At 49.5% G+C, this 23,126-nt stretch overlaps 1 protein-coding gene across 6 annotated transcripts in view; it reads left to right on the top strand.

Annotated features, from left to right (window-relative positions):
* Window positions 1–23,126, top strand: part of CHST15 (carbohydrate sulfotransferase 15) — an 81,452-nt gene that overhangs the window by 54,130 nt on the left and 4,196 nt on the right. For all 6 annotated transcript variants that reach the window (XM_084772692.1, XM_084772690.1, XM_084772691.1 and 3 more), the window contains 2 exons: window positions 14,849–15,005; window positions 22,334–22,481. In XM_084772692.1, the coding sequence (XP_084628818.1) occupies window positions 14,849–15,005; window positions 22,334–22,481 (305 nt within the window). The remainder of the gene's footprint in view (window positions 1–14,848; window positions 15,006–22,333; window positions 22,482–23,126) is intronic.

The raw sequence follows: 23,126 nt of genomic DNA on the forward strand, positions 1-23,126 counted from the left end.
AGGGTGTGTGCTGTAGACTACCAGGACCTTTATGTCACTTAGGCTACTGTGCCCTCTGAAGGAGAGATAAACCTGTTTTTGTTATGATCCCAAGTGTGGGATTGGAACGGTCTTGTGAGAACGGGTGAGGTTAATCCACTAGAAGACAAACCACCTCCTGTGGGAGCTTGATTGTTGCCAGCTGAAAAGATCCTGTGAACAGACTGCTGGAGGGGATATATAAATGAGAGCCCAAAACTGGAGGTGGGGCCTTTGGAGACTTGGGATAGTTTTGACTGTTCATCTCTCCACTTCAAAATGCTCCTAGAGAGAACCACTCGAGGGAAGGCTTCAGGGCTCTGGCTCCTGCTGAGATTCCAGGTTCTGGTTACTCCAGGTTCCAGCAGAAGAAATCCTGCTGGCAATGCCAGGAGAATCATTCCTTGGAACTGATATCCTTACGGTTTTGTTATTCTTTAATCCTCTTTTCCTATTGTTTCGGTTAATTGGGTTATAAGGGACGTACGCTCGGTTAATAAGTTCGTAATAAAATATATTGGTTAAAAAAAAACAAAAACTAAACCTACAGCCCTCCAAATTCGCCACCTCAGGAATGAGGGGTCTCCACTCAAGATGGCCAGACTAGTCAGAACAGCTCAGCTTCCTGTCTGGAGATTAGCTGTCTTTTGTCCACACCTTGTTCCCGTCTATTTTCCTGTAAGCCATACCATCCAGTCTGACCATTTCAGACTATGAAAGCTACCCGATGTTTAAAGCAAGGCCTGCACCCTTTGTGCCTTGTTTTCTATGTTTTCCTAGGGGTTGAATTATGACCCCTCCCCCAAATAAGACATGTTGGGATCCTAAGTCCTTGTAGCTTTACCTGGAAATTGGGCCTTTGGAGATGAATTAAGCAGTTTACCCTGCGAAGAGATTGAAGGACGTGGCCACAAGGCAAGGAATGCCAGGGCTTGTTGCGTTCGTTTAAAGCTGGGAGACAGGCATAGAACCTCAGAAAAAGCCAGCCTTGCTAACACCGACATTTCACAAGTCTAGCCTCATGAATGACGGGTGAAGAGTTTCCTGTCATGTGCCAGTAGCGTGTGGCACTTTCTTACCACAGCCTAGGAAATGCCTATTTGATTTTTTTCCTCAGATGGCATGGCTTCCTGGCCTCACTGTAGCAATGGCTGCGTTTCTTGTAGAGTTGTTAGGGACTATATCAGAAACGGGCCATTTATAATCTCCTGAGCAGAAAGCTATTAATTAGGGTTTCTTGTGTGTATCCTTCCAGACTTCTCGCCTGTCAGATGCACATGTGTGCCATGAGTGTGCGACTGTGAGTACAGGGTTGTGACTATGCAGTCTTGCCCCTAGCATGGCTGCCCGAGAGCACATGCTTGTGCCTCCTACTTGATCAGCTGGATTTCCAAACCCTCAGGAGGCTCTAGAGGGGCTCCAGCTCTTCTTTAGAAGGGATGTCCCTCTGGGGCAGCCTGGGACACAGCAGCCTCCTGGGTCTACACCATGGGGCAGCTACTTCATGTGGTCCCCAAGGCAGCCATGTCTGCTTCCCTTCTAGGTAGGAAGTTGACCCTCCCCCTTAAAAAAATTTTTTTTCATGGAGTGGGCTGGGTTTTCCTGGTCCAGAACAGCTGAACTGGGGGTACATTCCTGTGGACAGGATTGCATAACTCTGCAAAAGACAAGCTTGAGGAAACTGACCCTCACCACCCGCTGAGGTATTTTGACAGCTGCTTCTCCTTCATCCGCCATGCCACCTCAGCCTAAGTTCCCTGCTAGAACATTCTTTCTGATCACCAAGCACTTCCCTACTGTTCTTCCCGCTGCTTAATTCTTAGCAAGGGCGGCCAGATAGTGGCCAGTTTCAGAGCCTGAGAACCGAGGCTTTGGCAAGCACTCGGGGCAGATGGGGATTTACTGTCTGACTTGCTTCTGTGTGTACCAGCGCTGGGAAGACTGGAACTTCCAGGCTCGCCGGGGAAGGAAACAGGCAGAGTCCCACTGTGTGTCATCATGGTCCTACTAGCTACAGCTGGAAGGGAGAGAAAGGGAGCAGCTGCTCCCGGGTTGGGTTTTAAAGGATGAGTAAGGGTTTGCCATAGAGGCAAGGATGGAGGCAACCCAGGGAGATCCACCCTGAGCAGGGAAGACATCACATGTAGAGACCATATGTCTTCTTGCTGGAGAGTGGGGCCACCCTCCCCCCGCAGAGCATCCTTTCTTGGGATTGTGCCTCGACCTTTGAGGACTGGAGTACTATGTAGTTGAGCCTTGGAACAGCAGGGCAGCCGTGCTAGCCAGTCTCAGACTCGTGGCTAGAACTAGGACCTGCCCTACCTGCCTTCCTGGCCTGGCTGTGGACCACCCCTTTGCGGAAGGTTCAACTGGCTCACTCTGTGTTTCCTTCTTGCTTTGTTGTTGAAGGAACAAATGGGCCTCTGCCAGAAACTGGAGGTGAAAGCTTTTGGCTTAACACAAATGTTTCATCTGTGAAAGCCCCCTTGTTGAGCCCTTACTGTATGCTAAGTGTTAGCTGTTGAATGGCAAGCAAGCTATGACAGTGGTCCAGGGCTGTGGGTATTGACTGTGTTGTTACCAGTGTGATATTGGGGTGGGGGTGGGGAGGGCTGGACGCCCAGGTAGCATGGGTTAGGCAGGTGGCTTGCAGCATTGCAGGTCTCTAGCGGTGTGATGAGCTGATCCAAGATGTCATAGCTTCTACTGCCCACTGACTGTCTCAGAGTTTTTGGGGGGATCAGTGGCCCCAGTGCTTCATCACTGGGTTTTCTTTCTTTCTTTCTTTTTTTCTCTCTTATCATTTCTTTTATTTAAAAATAAATTTAAAATAATAAAATTGTATAGTGGCAAAATAACTTTATATTAAAATCTCCTGCTTAAAAAGTAGCTGAGATCCATCTTATAGTGGGGAAGACTTCACTGCCATTAGCAATTCTGACGTGATTGTTTTTAACATGCTAAAAGTAATCTCTGGGTTTTCTGCTTCAGGTTGAAGGTATCTGTTAGTGTTGGGGTCTCATCCAAGAACTTGGAAGGGAGGCCAGTCAGCTCTCACACTCACATGGTTGCCACAGAACTGGGTTTCTACGGGGCTGTGGGAGCACAAGCCTCTGTTCTTTACTGACTCAGCTGGAGGTGGCCCTCAATCCCTGGCCACTAGGCTTTTCCAACATGGCTGATGGTGTCATCAAAGCAGCAGAGGAGAGGTTGGCTAGCAGATCACTTGTGAGCAATTGCTGGTTATTTTGTGGGTCACAGACAAATCCCCTGGTCGAGCCACTCTTCTGGGTGCTTATTTCCCATCTGGTGCCCGTCCTGTAGCCCAGAGAAGAGTAACTTCAACTTGATGACCAGCTTCAGCTGTTTGCTGCTTCTTCTTCTTCTTCTTCTTCTTCTTCTTCTTCTTCTTCTTCTTCTTCTTCTTCTTCTTCTTCTTCTTCTTCTTCTTCTTCTTCTTCTTCTTCTTCTTCTGTTTTTCAAGACAAGGTTTCTCTGTGAAGCCAGGACCCTTGGCTGTCCTGGATTCACTTTGTAGACCAGGGTGGCCTAGAACTGACAGTGATCCGCTTGCCTCTGCCTCCTGAGTACTGGGATTAAATAGCACATGCCCAGCTGTTTGCTACTTCTTAAACATTACTGAGCGTATGCCACAATGGGAATTTCGCCTTTTGAAACCCACATCTCATGGCCTATTTGGAGTGGCCGGCTTAGGTCCTTCCCCAGCTCAGCTGGAAAGAATGATAAATATTGCGTGTTTGGGCTACTCTTGAAGAAACAAACACTACAGCCCAAGTTCCCATTAGTTGAACTGGCTCCAGGGCCTCTGGCCCATTTTAACTGCTCCCTGGCTTTGACTTCTGCAAGTCGGAGATTCTTTGGGCCTCTCCATGCTAGTTGGATTGACCCAAGTTGTTCATTTAATTTTACAAGTCAGCCAGGGTAGAGGAGGAGGGGGTCTTTGGAGTTTCTGATTCACAGTTAGCTTTTATTTCTGTTAATTGATTAAAGGCAGAGGGGTCAGACGTGCTAGGATTGGAGGAGGCTAATCCTAATGACTTTTAAGTTCCCAGAGAGAGACTGAAGTAATAAATTCAACCCCCACTCTTGGGGGAAGATAGAGGAATAATGAAAAGAAGTCTGTGGGGCGGTTCGAATGGCAGAGGCCAGCCACGAATTCACGTAAGAGACTGCAACAATTTAGAACTAATGGATTCCTGGCCTAAATTGTCCACTTAATTAAAAAGAAGCCACCAACAGATAAGCAGAAAATTTCTTCACTTAATCTTTCTCTGAAATGGTCCAGTCTCCTCTTCCTCCTTCTCCTCCTCTTCCTTCTCCTCCTCCTCCTCCTCCTCCTCCTCCTTTTAAACTGTATCTCTCATTTATGTGACCAAGAGAGTTTGCTTTCTAGTTCAGGGCCACTCTATACGAGGAATGGCTCATGAGGAAGATGCCAGTTCCCTTGGCCTTGTCACATTTCTCTTCTGTTCAAGGGACATTAGGAGAGGGACCTTGCACCATATGTTAAGGCTTTTATATGTCTACAGTTTTGTTTTTAACTCTGTGTAGTCATAGCATGAAGCCCAGAAATGACTGTTCAGGAACGATTGCTCTCCACATTTCATCACAGTGATGATGATGATGATGATGATGATGATGATGATGAGCCTATAGGGAAGAAGGGCCCCTACTCAGTTAAGTAGACTTCTACCTTGACCCCAATCCCATGGGCCTTGAAGTCTGGAGAGCTGTGTTCTTCATCTGCTTATATAACTGATTTTTTTTTTTAGCAACCCCCTAGACTGGTTAAGTGATTAATCTGCGTATAAACTGGGAAGGGAAGGAGGCGTTAGATGAAGTGTGCCCGTTCCTTTGTAGTTGCTCATGCTCAGGGGAAACACACAATAACAGTGAGGCTAAGGAGTTGGACGGGGATGTAGGCTTGATAGAGTCCCCATAGTCTGAAGACTGTGTGGAGGTGTCCAGGTGGGGAGCAGCTTCTACTACCGAGTGTGTATGCAGATGTGCAAGTGGATGGTGTGCCATAGGGACCACTCCTGGATCCCCAAACAGCTTGCCTCAGGATCCTAGCTCTGCCACTAAAGGCTTTACCACCTGGGGCAAGTAACTTAAGCTGTCTGTGTCTTATTTCCTCATCAGCCAGACGGGGGAAGTGGGCTGTAACTCAGTTAAATGTGCATGTGAAACATTCGCCCATCAAATATTATTGAGCACCCTCGACGCGCTGAAGGCGCTGTGTACATGCGATGCTAAGCTGTCCATCTGCTTCCTGGGGCCCGTGGCTAGTGGAGGAGTGAGCACAGGCTTTAGTAAAAGCAGCATGTCTGCTCTCTTGAGTGCAATGCCATGCCCTGCTCAGATCTTGCCACACCCTGTGCAGACCTTGCCTCTATGGAGCTTTGTCAGTAAGTGAGAGGGTGAGTGTGAGACACATGCTTGGATGATGTAAATGGCTCACCCGCTTTCTATTCCTTATCTCTTCATGGTGAGTAAGTAGTCAGGCTGGGGTTCCGTCACACCTGGGTCTCACAGAGCCAAGGACTTCTCCTTTGTGGTGGCTCATTCCTAACACGGGCACTGAAGGCTGCTGTTAGATGAAGTCTGCAAACCACCCTGTGAGGAGTGTGAAGATGAGGCTGGCAGAGGAAGGGTGGGTCTCTGATGCATCCCACAGAGCACTGGCTGACTCTGTGGTTTGTTGGGGGCTGTGACAGTCCTTCTGCATTGTCCCTGGTTGGGGGGGTTATTTCCCACCCATTAGCTATTGGATGTGAATTCTTTGGGGGAGTTTCCTCTGGGTGAGGTGAGTCTTTCTTTTGAAGTGGGGATGGGCAGTTCTGGTGAAAAAGGAAGAGAGATTTCTGGTTTTGCAAAGTTGTGTGAGCAGTAAAGATGAGGGGATGGGAGACTGAGCCCAGACTTGTCCACTTGCCGCTGCTTACGAGAGAGCCAAGTCTGAACTAGGGAAGGGACTGGCACCAGTGGAAGGGAGCTGGCCTAGGGAAGCCTCCTAGTGGCTGTGACTGCATCTTTGACCTGAGATAGGGATCACTTGCTGCTAAAACCCTCCTCCCAGCTGGGCCTCTCCTTGCCTGGGAGCATTGGCTCCAGATCACTGAGCTGGGAGGTGCCATTTGCAGCAGCCACACCACAGAACAGTGGGTATCTTTCAGGGTGCTGTATGAAGACCACCAGGAGATTGGAATACAGACTTTCAGACTTTAATCCTTCAGCTTCCAAGTTGTGTATCTTGAGGGTACATTTACCAGGCTGTTGGCCATCATGCTTATTTCCACAGAGACTGTTTGCAAAGGGCAGTTCATGGGGGACAGTGCAGGAGACACCCCGAGGCAAGAGAGTGTTTCTCTACCTGCTGAGATGGGGAGAGAAGGGGGGTTCTAATGGGTTCAGATCTGAGCATGGACTCTAGGTAGCCTGGGGGACTGCCCAGACTTGTCACACATAAGGCTGCTGAGGCTGCATTGTGGGAAAGGTCAGTGCACATCAACCATTGGCTGGCTCTGGTGTCATAACCATCCCTTTGAAATGAGAGCCTCCGTGCCCGAGCCCTAGGCTAGCTTGGAGCCTCTTGATTTTCCCAGCTGCTCAAGCTTTCTGTCTGCCATCAGGATAACAGGTGAGCAGTGAGAGGTGTTGTGCAAGCCCTGCGTCTCAGGGATACCAGGAGTGCTTGTAATGTCACTGGAGGATTTGCCCCCATTCCGTGACCTCTGGTGTGATAGACACACTGGAAGAGGCAGAGGGTGACACAGAACCCACCAGTGCTCAAGGGACCTCAGATGCCATAGAGACGGAGAGGAAACCCCTGGTCAGGGTCCCAGCCAATAAGGCACCTTGCATCACTTGGATGTGGTATAGCTCCTACTCAGATGTTCTTAATGGATGACACGAGCCTCCTCTGTGTCACCTGTTTGACTCTAGATGGTTCTCCAACTAACCCGGCCTGGCTAGTCCTGCCTCCATGTAGCCCATGATGAAACACTCATGGTTTGTAATTCTGGATGACAGAGGAGCTTCTTTTAAGCTACATGAAATGGCCGGGGTATTGCTTTTTCCTTGTAGGAAAGATATCTGTAATGATTATTGATGCACCAGATATCAGAGTCTGGGAAGCCATTGATCCGTGATTAGAATGTGGGTGCTGGCAAATGGAGAATAATGAGGCCAGCTGCTCTGGCACTGTGTCCATCTCTGTGTCCCGTTTATTATGACCGTCACGTGGCTACGACACTGGGAGATGGGGGTGGAGAGTTATTTGTAAGATACAAGTGTGTCCACCTTTCAGGGGCTCTTGGGTGAGGAGATGCAGCCATTGACACATTGACATGAGAGGCTGTCAGGTCAGTGGGGTGGGGTGGGGTGGTCATGGAGCTGAGAGAGAGAGGGGGGGGAGGGAGGGAGGGGGAGGGAGGGAAAGAGAGAGAGAGAGAGAGGGAGGGAGGGAGGGAGGGACAGAGGGAGGGAGGGAGGGAAAGAGAGAGAGAGAGAGAGGGAGGGAGGGAGGGACAGAGGAAGGGGGAGGGAGGGAGGGAGGGAGGGAGAGAGAGAGAGGGAGGAAGGGAGAGAGAGAGAGAGGGAGGGAGGGAGGGAGGGAGGGACAGAGGGAGGGGGAGGAGGGAGGGAGGGAGGGAGAGGGAAAGAGAGAGAGAGAGAGAGGGAGGGAGAGGGGGGGAGAGGGAGGGAGAGAGAGAGTGAGAGTGTGTATTTTGGGGGAGAGCCAGCTTAGGAGCAATCAGTACACCAATGGTCACTATACTAGTGCTGGCCTAGGACCCTTCCTCAAAATGTATCTCTGAGAAGTCTGGAACTTGGAGCAGTCACTAGAAGGAACCTGCCCAGGTGACGCCACCAACTGTTGCACGGTTGTATTTGGGCCTAACGTTGAAGGCTGTGAGTGACTTCTGACATGACTCTCCCTGCTTACTGGGCAATGCACATGTTCTGGAACTGGATGATGTTGATGGTTGCGCAACTCTGCACATAGCCCAAATTAACTCGTCCACTGAATCCTATAGTGCCTGGTTGTATCTGGCTATAAAAGGGCTACGGGCAAAAACACTGTAAAAAGAGAGAGGTTTCGCCAAACCTGGGATCTGGAGCCTGAACCTGCAGAGTGCCCACGTGGAGGGAGGGGCGATGAAGAGACCTGATGTCATTAGCAAACGCTGCTGACAGCTGCTCAACGATGCCAGCACCATTAGCTTGTCCAAGTGACAAGTGGCCACAGCGTGTGCCGATGTGCGACGGGCTCCAGAGCACCCATTTGTTGCTGTTGTCATTTCTGTAGACAAGCATTGTGGCGCTCCCTAACACATTGGCTTTTTGTGATGATGGGCAAAACCATTTCTCGTGTCGTCTCCATGTTTGTTTGTTTGTTCCTCAGTCGCCCGTTGTAATTTCCATAGCAGTCTCCCACGACTTAACGAGCAGTTCTAAAACAAAACCAGTTCCTGCCTCCAAATCACCATGCAGCTAAAGTGATAGAGACATCGAACAATATCCTCAAGCCCATTGACTCAAACGGCTGGCAGCCATCTTGGTCAGCCACTGGCCTGTCTCCTACCCTAGGTTGGGAGGGGCTACGGCGTCTATGGGCTTTGGGGCTGGAGCAGACCTTGGTTTGTTTGTTTCTGTGATGCATGACCTGGAGTGAGCCTCGGAACTTGTCTTAACGACACCTTCCTCAGCAATAGGGGTGTGGACCTCGAGGGGTGGTTGTGGGGACAGTGTGAGAACAGGCATGCTTTGCCTGGCACGGAGCCTCTGCAGTTCCCTCAGGACCAGCCACAGGCTGGAAATGGAGAGAATTTCAAGGGCTAACCTGACTTGGCCTTGGCAAAGCCCAGGGACTAACAGTTGCTTTACCCTTGGCTCTTCCTGCTCCCAACCCAACTCCTCCCGCCCCTGACAACTGTGGAGTGCGCAAAACAGAAAGTCGTACACGTAGAAGCCAATCAAGTGCTCAGACACTGAGCCACACCCCATACCACTATGCCGACTTCTGATTGTGCTAACTCAGAGCGGAGCCCCTTAATTGAGCAGCAGTGGCATTGAACTCCCCATCTAGGTATTATGTGATAAGGCACTGCCTGTCTCTGTGGGAATATGTGGTCATTTTAAGGGGAGCATTCTTTTGCCCGCAAACACACTCTTCTACCACCTCTCCTGGAGTTCCAGACTCCTGGGGTTCCTCTGTACTCCACAGAGCCGACAAGGCATGGCTGGCCCTCACACAGGCCCATAGTTACAGATCTGCACCAGCAGGCATCTAAAATAACCACAGCACAGAAGGCCTGGAATGTTCTTGGGCTTATATTTGGAATTGCCGTTGGAAACAGTCTCGGCCAAATGCAACACCCATCTGTTCAGAGCGGTTTGAGCCTGAGGAGATGAGGAGGATCACGGGAGGGCTGGGGAGCACCGTTGCAAGGGGCTAGGGTCTTTTGGACCCCCTGTCCCTCTTGCTACTTGAAAACCTACATTCCTTCCAGTCTGGGCTGCTGGAGCCACTGCCTTCACTGGAGAAAATTCCCCTTTTATGAAGCTGAGCACCCAGTGGTCTGTCCTTTAGGGGTTCAGAGGAGCAATCGTTGCTAGAGTCTTGATTCTGCTCCGGATGCCAATCTTTTCCCATCACCACCTGGCACCCAGCAACAGAGGTGGGTGTCTCTTTAGGTCTAGGATTGCCTGTCGCTTTCTTGTACCTTCCCCAGACTTTTGTTCCTATCTTTGTTAAGGCAACCCCCCAGGTGGCATCGGTGTCCCGATAGTCCTGTGAGGATTCATTTAGCTCACGCCGTGTTGCTGTACGTTGTCAACAGTGCTATTGGTGTTAAAGCCGGATCTGTGGGTGTTTAGGTCTGTGCCTTTGCATTTTATGTTGCCACACACCTGCCTGCTCTGTCCCTTTTAGGGCTTCTAGATACATATTCTTGATATTTGCTGTCATTTACTGTGGGGCTTTAGTCATCCAAGTGGCTTGTCAGTCATCCAAGGTCATCAGCCTTGTTGGTGCTTTGTCCTCGCTCCTCAGAGGACTCAGCTCCTGCCTTGCTGTGACTCATCTTGTCTCCTTATGGAAATATGGCCCGTTGGCCAGTTCTTTCTGTATGTTCGGGGCTGATGTTCAGGGTCTCTGGTGCAGAGTGACATTAAATAAAATAACCCCTTCATTTTCCTTGGATTACGGTCTGCACCATTTTTCTAGGGCTGTTCCAATAAATCATCCCACACTCTATGGCTTAAAGCAATAGACTGCCTTTTTTTGTTTGTTTGTTTTGTTTTTGTTTTTGTCCCAGTGTGGAGACTGGGAATCAGAAATCAGGATGTCACAGACTGGTACCCTGCTAGGTCTGAATCTATCCTCTGCCTAGCCCTGGCTTGCAGCTTCTGGTGGCTTTCAATGATCTTTGATGTTCTGTAATTGACTACTGGGGTCCAGTCTCTGCCTGAGAAATCTCCTCTCCCCTTGTCATGAAAGTGGCCCCCACTGTTTTAAAAATGGTAAAAGATAGTTAGAACTTATGAGCATGCCCCAAACATGCAACTCCATAGACTCACTGGGTGGGATGCAGGTTCCTGGAAGGAACATTGCACACATCCCAGTGTCCTCCCAAGGATTACTTCTCCATCTCTGAAGAAGTTCATGGAATCAGCAGGCATTTTTACTTGGTACCAAAGATTGAGACAGGTTCTAATCACTCTTGTTTTATTTATGAATCAAATGCCTCTAGGAACTGTTATTACCATGGGGGAGGGAAGGGGGAATATCAGAAGAGAGCGTTGGGTCACTGACTGGGTTTTTCTGGGGGACTGTATGTGGGTAGATCTGTGGGCATCCAGGGTAAGGGTCAGGCTTGGACATATTACATGTGCACCGGGTAAGTCAGAGTACCTATGATTTTTCATCTGGCACAGTTTTTTTTTTGGGGGGGGGAGGGACGAGCCATACCGTTGATTGACAGAGATGCTAAGGATACATGTGAAACAGGATGGGAACCCCATCATACAGGCTTCCAAGTGGGTCCCTCAGTCTCAGCACATGTGGTTGACCTGTGTGCTGAGGCCCACGCGACATCTGATTGCTAGCTGTGACCTTGAGCCTTGCAGCGCATGTCTGATCCTGAAGAAGGAAGGTATTGAAGTAAACTGGTACCAGATGGACTAACTTGGGTGGATATATGAACTCTGGGTATCGCTCTGCTCCTCTCTCATGAAAAAGCATAGAGGCAAGTGTTTGAAAGTAGTGTTGTTGGTTTCTTTTCTTTTTCTTTTTTTTAATTGGCATCATGGTTGTGTGTGTGTATGTGTGTGTACATACATAAGACAAAGTATGTATGTGAGGGTCATAGGATACTTCTCAAGAGTTGGTTCTCTCTTTCTTCCATGTGGGTGGTGGTAGGGGAGGGGTCCCTGCAATCTCTGCGTCTGGCAGTAGAACAATCCGAGGAGAGGCAAGAATGAAACTCGGTTCAGTGTGACCTTAGTTTGCTGTCACTGGTTGAAACTTCTGGAATCTGATACCAGACAGTGTAGTTTAGCCCTATTTAAGCACAGCAACATTTTGGAAAGAAGTTTCCTGATGACATTTAACTCAGTCCCCTGTGTACAACACAGATTAAGATGTGCTTATATTGAAGCTCTTTACAAGGTAATATGGCCCCTCCCTTAAAGATGGGTTCTGTTGGCTCAGAAACAGTGTTCAAGATAAAGGTCTAGGGAGGATGACTGAGGTAAACATAGTGCCCGCAAGAGTCGGATTGGCCTGGCCTAAAGCAACATAGAAGTCACTTAGGTTGTTGAAAATACAAAGTGACATCTCTTATAAGCATGGGTTTTTATGAACTGAGAAGCAATGCTTAAGATTTGGTGGAAAAGTTCCGGGATAAACAAATAATATCCTGGAAGATTTCAGTAAAGCCTGGTCCTACAGAGAGCAAAGGATCACTATGTTGTAAACTGCATCCTTTCAAGCATTCCGTGTGAAGGTGGGTAAGCATCTCCTTTGTTTGAAGAGACAAACCTCTGTGTTTAACTTTCCTGGCTTCTTTGGCACTTACCATATTTTTCAGACTATAAGACGCACCCAACCATAAGACACACCCAGTTTTTAGAGCAGTAAAACAAAATAAAATAGTAAAAATAGCAATCAGACCATAAGGCACACCCCAATCCCCCCCCACTTTGGGGGGGAGTGTGTCTTATGGTCCAAAAAATATGGTATCTGTGTGCACAAAGACCTCTTACCCACTACATGCGTCCCATGATTGATTGAACTTAGATGGGCAGGTTAGGTAGCCGTTACCTTTACCTACTGAGCCATCTTGCTGGCCCAAGACAAGGTCTTTTGAAATGTTTGCCTGGCCAAGCTGAAATAAACAAAGCACTCTATTTCAACCTGTGTGCTAGTTTTGGGCAGCCTCTGGGCAACCCCAAACATACCAAGACATCCTCTGTGAACCTTGTCTGAGAATATATGCTCAGGGAGATCTCAAAGACATTGTGGCAGGTGGTGGCTGAGGTAAATAAGATCCCTATGAAATGACACATGGAGTGTTATGGTGTCATCAGAGGTTAAGAGTGGTGCAAGTGCCCTCCAGCAGGCCTGGGAGGGGTCATGACCTCTGTAGGATGCATGTAGCTCCGTGGAAGCACAGGGCTGATGCTCAGTGCAGACATCCCACCTCTAGATACACGAGGATGAGGAGACTCACTGGAGAGAGAGATATCAGGCTGGAGATTCAGGGCACAAGAAAACACAGAATCCAGAGGAGAGGGCAGCATGCCAAAGAGCTGCAGTCACTTGACAGAGGCTCAGCATCACCCTTGGTAGAAAGTGCAGTTAGGGTTTCTGTGAAGGGAATCCTATAGAGCTGTGAGAGCATGGGCAGGTGTTTGCTGGAAGAGTGGAGAGAGAAACATCTGGAAAAGCAAAGCCAAGAGGGGGTGATTCTTACTTCCTCTGCAAGCAGAAATGGAGGACAAATAGGGTAGTAGGAAGCACATCCCAGGAGTCCTCAACATGGAGAAATTATCCCAACATCTGCCCAAACACTCAAACAGACTTCATTTCCTGCTGTTGCGGAGGTGTGGCACCACGGTGCTGGGGCTCTGCTGTAGAGGGGAGCGATCGAGCCCAGCATGGAATACACCGAGAAATGTGATTTTTATATGCAAGAAGAAGGGCAAAGAGTGGAAAATCACTAAAGGGGAGCAGCAAGGGTAAGGGGGAGTCTGGGTAATCCGCTGCACCAGGATTCTTCCCTCAGTCAGTTGGGTAACTAGACATCTGCTGGGCTAGAAGGAGCCCTGTCAGGTCAGAGGTTGGTCAAGGTTTGGGATGGTCAAGGTAGGGATGGGTTTTATAGCTAAACCAGCCTAGCAACGTTTACAACCAAAGCTTCAACAGATTATTTAGTTGAAGGATCTAATAGCCTTCTATGATTTTTCCTTCCCCTCCCTCTCCCCTCCCCTCTACCTCCCCCTCCCCTCCCCTCTACCACCCCTCCCCTCCTGCTTTCCTCTCCTCCCTGCCCCTTTTCTCCTCCAAGCGTCTAGGTAAACAGTCAAATGCTGGCCTTGAACTCATTATGTAGTTCAGGTTGTCCTTGAACTTAAGATCTTTCTTCTTCAGCATTCCTGAGTGCTGGGATTACAGGCCTGCACCATAGCACACACCCACCTTCTTAAATTTTCTTTTAACATCAAGATTCTTATTAAAATGGGACGTTACAAACATAACTCCTGTGGAAAATGTGGTTACACGCAAATGCACGTGTGTGGTGTCTGCACAAACATAATGGTCTGCAGGTGTTTCTGTGCAAATGCATGGGTGCTTTTATTCGGTTTTGAGACAGGGTTTTTACATTATAGCCAAAATTGGCCTAATAAGTTGCTACCTGTCCCCTACGGACCTTGAACTTCAGTGACCCCCTACTCAGCCTTATAAGTGTTGGGATTACAATCATGAGCCACCATACACAATTTTCAGTGTCTCTTTAGACATGTAATGTATATTTAGTTTATGAAATAGCAATGGGGAAAAAACTCAGGGATTTCACAGGGGATTGCGATCCTGCGTGGGTGGCAGGTGCCCTGGGTTCCCCTCAAGAGATGGGAATGGGACAGTACAGAACATTTTCCTGGCTCCTCTTTGCTGTTGAATGATTTTGGAAACCTGGTTGTGGAATCAGCCTCTGCCTGAGGAATCTAGAAGGAAGTTTTACTTAGCAAGGTGGAGTAGTGAGGCATCTCAGTGTGTGCCTTCTTCCAAGGCTGACAGCCTGAGTCCAATCCCTGAACACACATGATGGACAGAGACAACGGCTACATGTTGTCCTCTGGCCTTCATGTGTGTGCTGTGCTGTGCACACCACCCACCCCCACAGGACATAACTGTTTATTTTTAAGAAGCAAGTGTAGCCTGCACCTGAGTAAAGGTGGAACGAGAGAGCTGACTGCGCAGAGATGCCCTCTGACCTCCACACTTGTGCTGTGGCATTTGCATGACCTCCCTGTACCCGAGTAATAAATAAAATACATTTAACAAAAGAGAGAAAGGGTGTTTGGGGCCAGTGTAGACGTGTCTGAGTGGGAAGGGTAGGTGTTATGTTACGGGTAGGAGCAAGAAGGGAAGGAGTGAGGGGCTCAACTGAAAGAAAGGGAAGAAAACTGTGGTCTTAATACATCACTAGCTAGCGTAATGGCAGGATGATTTTCATTGTCGCCCACGCGGTGCGATCTCGCATTCTCGGCTGGTAAGATTATCCATTTATTTTATTCGCAGGTTGTACTCAGACTATCTCTACTTTGCAAGTTCAAATAAATCTGCAGATGACTTCCACGAGAAAGTGACAGAGGCTCTGCAGCTGTTCGAAAACTGCATGCTGGATTATTCACTGCGCGCCTGTGTCTACAACAACACCCTGAACAACGCTATGCCTGTGCGTATTCACCAAGCCAGCCTAGAAAGAGCGGGGCCTCTTGCGGGCTGTTATGTGCAGGGGGGCATTGTGAAGAGGGTTTGAGCGCAGAGATGGGGCTGGGGCGTTTGAATGTGCGAATGATGCTGAGCCAGCTGCCTTTGAGCAGTGGCTAATGCGGAAGCAAATGCTCCTGATTGAGAGCGTGAAAGCAGGTGGGGACTTCCAGCCTGCTGTCTGTGTCCTTCCTCGCCCATCACCCAGACACTTGGCAGCATGCTTTCCCTCCCTCTACAGTAGAACTAAGGTGCACTTAGAGGCCCGCCATTCAGGAAGGCTCTGAACGCATGCTCCGAAAGTAGAGCTAGCAGACAGGAGACAACTCAGTCCTCAGAGTGTCTCAGAGCGTCTCTGTAGCATTGGGGTCTTCTGTTGGTTTTCAGAATTACCCACCAGAGACTGAATGTGGCAGCCAGGTCTTCACTGAGCAGTGTTTTCTCAACTCCTCGGTTGTTGTCCTCTGAAGGAATACACCTTAAGTTCCAGCCTTAGACAAAAACACTTGCTGGTGGTGAATCCAGTCAGCTAGCGGAGGTCTTATCTCCACTCAAGGCGCTTCCACAATGGGCCTCTTGTATCAGGCAGCCACCTGGCCCATGTGTGGCCATGTCACCCATGAAGCTTGGACAGACTGCCCCAGAGCCTAGAAGCTGGGGGGAAAGACTTCCATCCCTCTGCCTGGCTACTAGGACCATCTTAGGTCAGGACCAGCAAATAGGACTCTGGGTTGTCTTCCTGCAGGCATTGTAGCTTGCCAAGGAAGAGTCAACATAAATGACCACAGTTTCAGATAGGCAAGTGTTGGAGGCAGGAGGCAGACTGTGGTGTGGGTTCCCTCTGGCTTTTTTTTTTTTTCTGTATGGCTCTGCCTTGCTGTCTTGACCTCTCTGAAACTCAATTGCTTTATTATAGGCTGTTAGAGAGATTTGAGATTGAGAGATATTTATGTGTGCCTGCATTCACAAATGGATGGGGCTACATACACCCTGGTACGACCAGCTGGAGCCCATTGAGGAATGAAAGTGTTCCAACCTGGTTGGAAAGTGATAAACTCTACCAGTGTTGCCTGTGGGCCCTTGATGCAGGCCCTCCTATTGCAGGGGCTTGCTTTTACAGTTGGGGATACCAAGGCTCTGTCTGGTTGCCTTCTGTAGCCAGCTACCCAGTAGATGAAATATCTGAGGTGCAAGTCTAGGTTTTGAAACCCAGCATTCTTTGGGGGCTGTGGTGTATATCCAGAACCCCCCCTGGCCCCTCTTTTTATTGTTGTTGTTGATTTTGTTGTTGTTGTTGTTGTTGTTTTTCGAGACAGTGTTTCTAGCCTTGGCTGTCCTAGAGTCGCTTTGTAGATCAGACTGGCCTTGAACTGACAATGATCCTCCTGCCTTTGCATCCCGAATCAGAAGTACATTTTTTAGCAGTTGCTATGCAGCAGGCTCTGGACAGTGGGAGAAGGCAAATGGCCTGTTAGGAGAATTCAGATGTGCCTGGATGCAGCCTGCCCCAGGCTCCCACCGTGGGCCTTCTGGAATTTCCCGTTTGTGATGATGGTGTGACACTCTCAAGACAAGCCTGCAAACTAGGTGGGAAGATGGACAGAGGGAGACAGGGATAGAGGGAGGCAGGGGTAGGCCAGATGAACAGTGAGGAGCGAGGTGTTTGGCTAGCATGGCTCCCAGAAGAGGCAGGAACACTCTCACTCAAGCAGTCACTACTCAGTTTGGGAGATCTCCTGAGAATTCTGAGAGGGGGGACAGATGTAGGCTCATAACAGCCTAAGTTGGCTGGGTGTCGTGGGCAGAGAGAGGCAGGGTTTTGGGAATCCTGATACAGGCATCGTTGGGTTTAATAGCTGTGAACTGGGCTTCTCCCGACCTGCCAAAGGGTCAGCATCTGATATAAACAGATCTGGATGTGGTGACATTTTCATTCCCCCCAGAGGAATGCCCTAGGAAGTGCAGAGCCTGCACCAGCCAAGCTAGATGCAGTCTGGCTGTCTCTAAATAGTCTTCCTGGAGACAGGATATCCTCAGCCACTTCCTCCCACAGAGAAGAGGGGCGTGCCTGGTGTGTTTCCTCTCTGCTTGTGCTCTGCAGGCCAACTGAGCATGGGGGCACCATTGTGACTGGGTAGGAAGTCCATGGGTAGCCGTATGATTCTCCTCACCTCTGGGTGTGCTAGGAACATAACATCCTTATCTAATGTTTGCCAAGTCCATTGGCGAGAGGCAGGAAGTATCTAACTTCAGTTCATTGCTCACTGGTTTTATGTTTAATCATAAGGAATAAGGATGTAAGAAATAAGATGCCGAGCAACAGATATGATAGTAGATGAGGAGTTTATTAAATGTGCATGGGGAGAGAAGGGAAGGGGGAGGGGCACCCCAGACAGAGATAGAGGAAGAGAGAAAGGGGATAAGAGGTAAGAGGGGTGAGGTAGCTCTGTCCTTTTATATACTGAGCAGGGCCACGCCCCCATGGCAGGTAGGCAATGACATCACAGGTAGGCAGACTGAAGCAGAATTCTAACATTCCTCCCTTTTCCTGTAATTAAAAGATGGGGAACGTTGGATTGTTTTTTATAGAAGGTAAGTTAAAAGTATATAAATGTAGGTTTGCTGAAAGCAGCTTTTGGCTGCCATGTAAGGGAGAGAGAGAGAGAGGAGAGAGAGAGAGAGAGAAGAGAGAGAGAGAGAGAAGAGAGAGAGAGAGAGAGAAAGAGAGAGAGAGAGAGAGAGAGAGAGAGAGAGAGAGAGAGAGAGAGAGAAATAGCAACAAAATGTCCAGATTATATAGTGAAGGGGAAGGGAAAACTCTGCCCTGAAAGTTCAGGGTAGAGAGAGGGGAATGTCAGCATGTTCTGCAGCAGATAGAGACCAAGGAGGCCGTGAGAACCTGGAGATGTTTGCCCTGGGCCTGGAGCACACCATTTCAGCCTTTTGTAAATAGACAAGGGCTGAAATAACCATCTTAACTACTTCCTGCTGACAGTAGGGCAGCGACAGGGGGTTAAAAGGCTGAAATATTGGCCAGGTTATGGAAGAGCAGGCTGTTGATTTGCTGTCCAGGTCTGAGAACATCTGCAGCTAGGAGGGGCACTGCAGGTGCAGCTGATGCCATCTGTGAGTTTGGACTGGAACACTTGTGGGTAGCTGCTTTGACGATGTAGGAAGTCTGGCAGGATACTGGAACAACTGGGTACTATCCTAACCTTACGGCCTCATCTACCTCTGAAGTTGCTCCCATTTTACAGATGGGGACACTGAGGTTCACTGAAGGTGTATTCCCTCTGCAGCTAACAACTGTTCTGCTAGCCTCTGAAGCCTGTCTTCCTTTCCTTGCTCTTCAAAGTGGTTCTGAGACAGCAGGAGGCATGCATGCTACATTTCATTTGTGACACGCCAAGCAAGGCAACACCATAGCCTAGCACCTCTAAGGGAGAGCTCCAGGGCCATGGCAGTGCACAGGGTTGCTGAAGTCCAGGAGGGACTCTGCACAGAAAGAGGAGTGAACAGTTAGGGATGCTGAAGACACTACTTTGGGAGGTGGTTTTCCCCTTGGAATGGGGATGCAGTCTAGTCTCCTGAGTGCTGGCACTACAGGTGTGCCCACTACAGCTGGCTAGCCCTGCATACTCTATATTAAGGCCTTCATATGGTACCTCACTGTCTGGGGAGCTCTTCCCTTCCTTATAGTCCCCTCCTTCTCCCATTGCTGTGTCATGGCCATACTCTCCCCGATTTGGGTCCTCAGATGGCCTTGACCTTTGAGGAGGGCTCACAGAATGAGGTCCCTGAGAACTGGTCAGATGCAAGGTTCCTTCTAAATGTCATGTATCAGGTACTGCAGGAGGACACAGATGTGGAGGGCACAGGTATGGAGGGCACAGATGTGGAGGGCACAGGTATGGAGGGCACAGGTGTGGAGGGTACAGGTGTGGAGGGCACAGGTGTGGAGGGTACAGGTGTGGGGTGCACAGGTGTGGTGGGCACAGGAGAGGAGGGCACGGAGAAGGAAGGCACAGGTGTGGAGGGTACAGGTATGGGGGGGCACAGGTGTGGCGGTCACAGGTGTGGAACCTCATCTAGACCATCAGGGAAGGTGCAAATAGGAAGACCTTTTGCCCTAACTGTCCTGCTGTGCATGTACGTATGCTCCAGTGTGGAAACCACTGGGCTTTGGATTCTTCTCTGCTTTTCTTCTTCTCTCATGACATGCTTCCCCTGCCTGCCCAAGAACTTCTTATCCTTCAGATCTTTCTTTGATCTGACCCACTTTCTTCCCCCTGCCCCCCCCAACATGTGTCACCATTGGTGATGACAGGTGTCTATCCCTTTATCAGTTTAGAGGTATCTCTGAGCAGTCAGGGCCATGCCTGCCTAGTGTGGTGCCTGATAGACTGTGAACTTGCAGTATTTGCTGAATGAATGAAGAAATGGATGTCTGAGTCGGGAGTTGGGAGAGAGAAGGGAGGCTGGGTGGTGAGTGCCAACTGGAACTGGGGAAACAGCGAGGATTGGGGTGCTGCTTGTCTGGGGGCAGAGTTGGGCCTGTGACCAGGGTTAGCTCAAAACTGGATCTCCTTAGGTGCTTTCTGGACCCCTACAGTGTGTCTTCCAGGATTCCCATGAAATGATCCATAGTTGTCTTTAGACTCCTCAAGGTCCTTCTTAGGACCCTCTGTGCTACTTCTTCTGCCTCCCTAAGATGTTCCTTTGGCTCCCCATAAGGTGTTCCCTGGGTCCCCTGTGGTGCTTCATGGAACCCATAGGTTGCTCACTCTTTACCAGAGCTTCTCTGTGGTGGAACAAATGTCACATCCATGAGGGATTGGACCACATCACTTGCCTTTTTCAGGAGTTAGCAGCCGAGTCCAAGTAGACACCCCTGCCCTCCTGGTCTCTGATTCTTTGCTGGTGAGTCACCAGGCATCCACAAGCTCAAAGGCTTCCCTCAGCTTTGGTGTTTTCTAATTTTAAATCTGTTGGGCCCTCGCCCTGAATATCTTCTCTACATTGGTTCTATTCTGATCCTCATTCTATTTTGTCTCCCATCGTATGCTGGACAGATGTGAGGAAAATGAGACTTTGTGTGGTGCTGTCTTAGGGTCTTCATGGTTCCCACTTACAGTGGTGTTGTTGCATGCGTAGATGTGTCCCTGAATGGGTAGGAAGGAAGCTCATTCCTTGGGAGCCAGAGCACACATAGGGGTCCCATGTCCTCCCTCCTTGGGCCAGATCTGCCTGTGAGGAAGGCCTTGTGTGGTTCTTTGTCCTGAGAACAGTAGTAGTCTCTCACCATGATGGCTTCGGAGGATGTTCTGTCACCAGGGCAGATGCAGGAACAGCATACAGATACTCTAAAGTACCAGTGTCCTGTCACTAGCAATCGCTTCCTTTCCTTCTGGAAAAGTTGTCAAGTTACAAAAGTAGTTTCTCTTGAAGAGATGAACTTATGAGGCCACGCTGGCTGCACACTGGCTGGGAAGAGATGGGAAAACCGTATGGGCCCTGATTTAGCATCGTGTTCTTATGCCTATTCTATGTTGGAGGCTACGTGGGCTGTTACTGAGCCTGGCCCGTGCTCATTTTTTCAGCGCAGCTTGAAGTCTTTATGAGCCGGTGTGTGAGGTAGTACCAAAGCAAGGCTTAGAGATGGCTAATGAATTCTGGAGACAACTTAGCTATTCACTCTAATTGTTTTCCTTCCCCCACATCTTCCTGTCCGTAGAAAAATGAAGAATGGAAAAAAGGACAGTGAGAGATGAAGTCAGTTAGCATCTGCATACACTTTGTCAAACGTTTCTTTAGTGTTTTACTAATATGGTGTTTAGCAGTTCCATCAAAGAGCCGACATGAATGCTGACACAGGGCTTTGTGAGAGGTGACTTGATGGCCCTGCCCCCAGGAATCTCAAAGTCAGGTCACTCAGGGAGAATGATGGAGAGTGTTTGCTTTAAAAGAATGAAGGCCCCAAGGAGGAGCCTAGGAGGAAGAGTGAACTGCATGGTGGAGGTAGCTCAGGAATTTCCCTGAGGCAGGGCCAGCTAGGGTCTGCTCAGGGCTTTACAAAGCACATGCCCTCGACATGTGGAAGGACAAAGTGTGCATACAGGAAGAGATGGGAGGGCCAGCCAAAGGCCCCGTGGGTGGGTGGGTGTCTAGCAGGTGCTGATGGGCGTGGACAAAGAGAGGGGCTGTGAGCAGGGAGGTTGAGGTGATGAGTCATTCCTATTTTTGATGCCACATTCTGAGGGAAAGTCACCAACCATCTTCAAGTTCACCATTCGAGAAGGGTACACAGGATACACCAAAGGCTCCTGTGATCCATCACCACAACTCACAGCATAGGAAGGATTCAGAGTCACATGGGGTCGGGGTGGGGTGGGGTGGCGGGGAATGAATGGGCGGATCCTCCAGTCCACTTCTTCCTCCGGAAGATGGTTGGGAGGTGGTTGCCAGCTCCTTCCAGCTGTGACAAATGCATGATAAGGTGACCACAGCGAGGGACCTCGACACCTTGAGATGTAATGTCCAGAGTCCTTATTGGGGCTCCATCATACGCTGACCCTCCCAGTTATTCAAGAGATCAGAGCTCATCAGAAATCACCGTTTTCGCGTGACTGGTGTTCACATTGTAGGGAAATAAAACTGCTCCTGTAGGGCAGTGCAATCCTGGGCCTTAGCAGTCACCTCCCAGGACAGAGGACAAAACCAGACCTGTCTCGGAGGGCGTGGGCCAGTTCTTTACTCCCAGTCTGCAGCTTGGCGTGCGTGAAGGAACAGCCTGAGGACTCAAGACACGTGTAGGAGGGAAGGAGGAAGGCTTTCCTGTGCATTGGTTTTATCCCCTTATGGTTACATTTGGAGGACATCTTGCACTGTCATGGTCCCGATTGTCCTTATGTCTCACAGCGTCCAGGTTGTCTTCGAGGTGTCTGTGTTTGACTTTTCACAGCCTGTGGTGATTGACAGGCAGCAGGGAGACAGCCGCCCACGGTATGCAAAGAACTTGTGTGCCCTTGACTTCTTTCCCATGCTTCTGTCCTCACTTGTGAGGGGAGGAGGGAGCCACCTGCCGTGAAGATTAAATGCAACCCTAAGCATGGGGGTTCTTTGCCCACATGGCACAGAACACCTTGGGTTAAGATTTGATTTCAGAAGGTAATCGTTTGCTAAGATGAGTCTGCGGCGGTTTACAGAGAGGCGTCCGTCCATCATGATTTGGAAAAGCACCTCCCAGGGCTGGGGGAGTTTTCCCTGCAGTAACACCTCTTTCCTCCTTCCTAGGTGAGGCTCCAGGTTGGCCTGTATGCTGTGTACCTTCTAGACTGGCTCACTGTCTTTAGCAAGGAGCAGTTCCTCATTCTGCGTCTGGAAGACCACGCATCCAACGTCAAGTACACCATGCATAAGGTCTTCCAGTTTCTAAACCTCGGTATGTGTCATGCTTCGGACAGTGGGGCCCAGCACGAACTCCAGGGATATGGGTGTGCATACATGTGTGCATGCATGCATGCGTGCATGCATATGTGTGTGTGTGTGTGTGTGTGTGTGTGTGTGTGTGTGTTACACACACAGGTCAAATGTTAACATCTGGTGTCTTCCTTGGGTATCTCTTTGAACTCAGCTTGCTGTTTTGGTTTAGACGGGCTAGCCAGGGAGTCTCAGGGTCTGCCTGTCTCCTCCTTCCCAGTGTTGGGGTTATAGGCACACACTGCCACACCCAGCTTTTTAGGAGGATGTTGGGGATTTAAACTCGGGTCTTCATGCTTTCAGAACAAGGATTTACAAGCACTTCACCCTCTGAGGCAACTCCCCTTCCCCATGGCATGTGGGCTCTTTAGGAGCACTCTAAATTAAGGGTACAATGGGACGAGATGGGCTCTGTGAGGCCCAGGGACTCCTGAAGAGATGCCAGCTCAATTCCTGTTTACTTAGTGTCCGCTGCATGGGGCATTGTGCATGGCATGGTGGGCAAGCTCTGGAGAGGAGGCTCCTCTGAGATCTTTGAACCTAGCAGGAGAAGGAAGCCCAGTCCAACTCACGAAGTGACTGTTTGCATTCCAAGGGGAAGGGAGGT

This window comes from Acomys minous (assembly GCF_964271855.1).
Source record: "Acomys minous genome assembly, chromosome: 2".
In the NCBI taxonomy this organism is placed as follows: Eukaryota; Metazoa; Chordata; class Mammalia; order Rodentia; family Muridae; genus Acomys; species Acomys minous.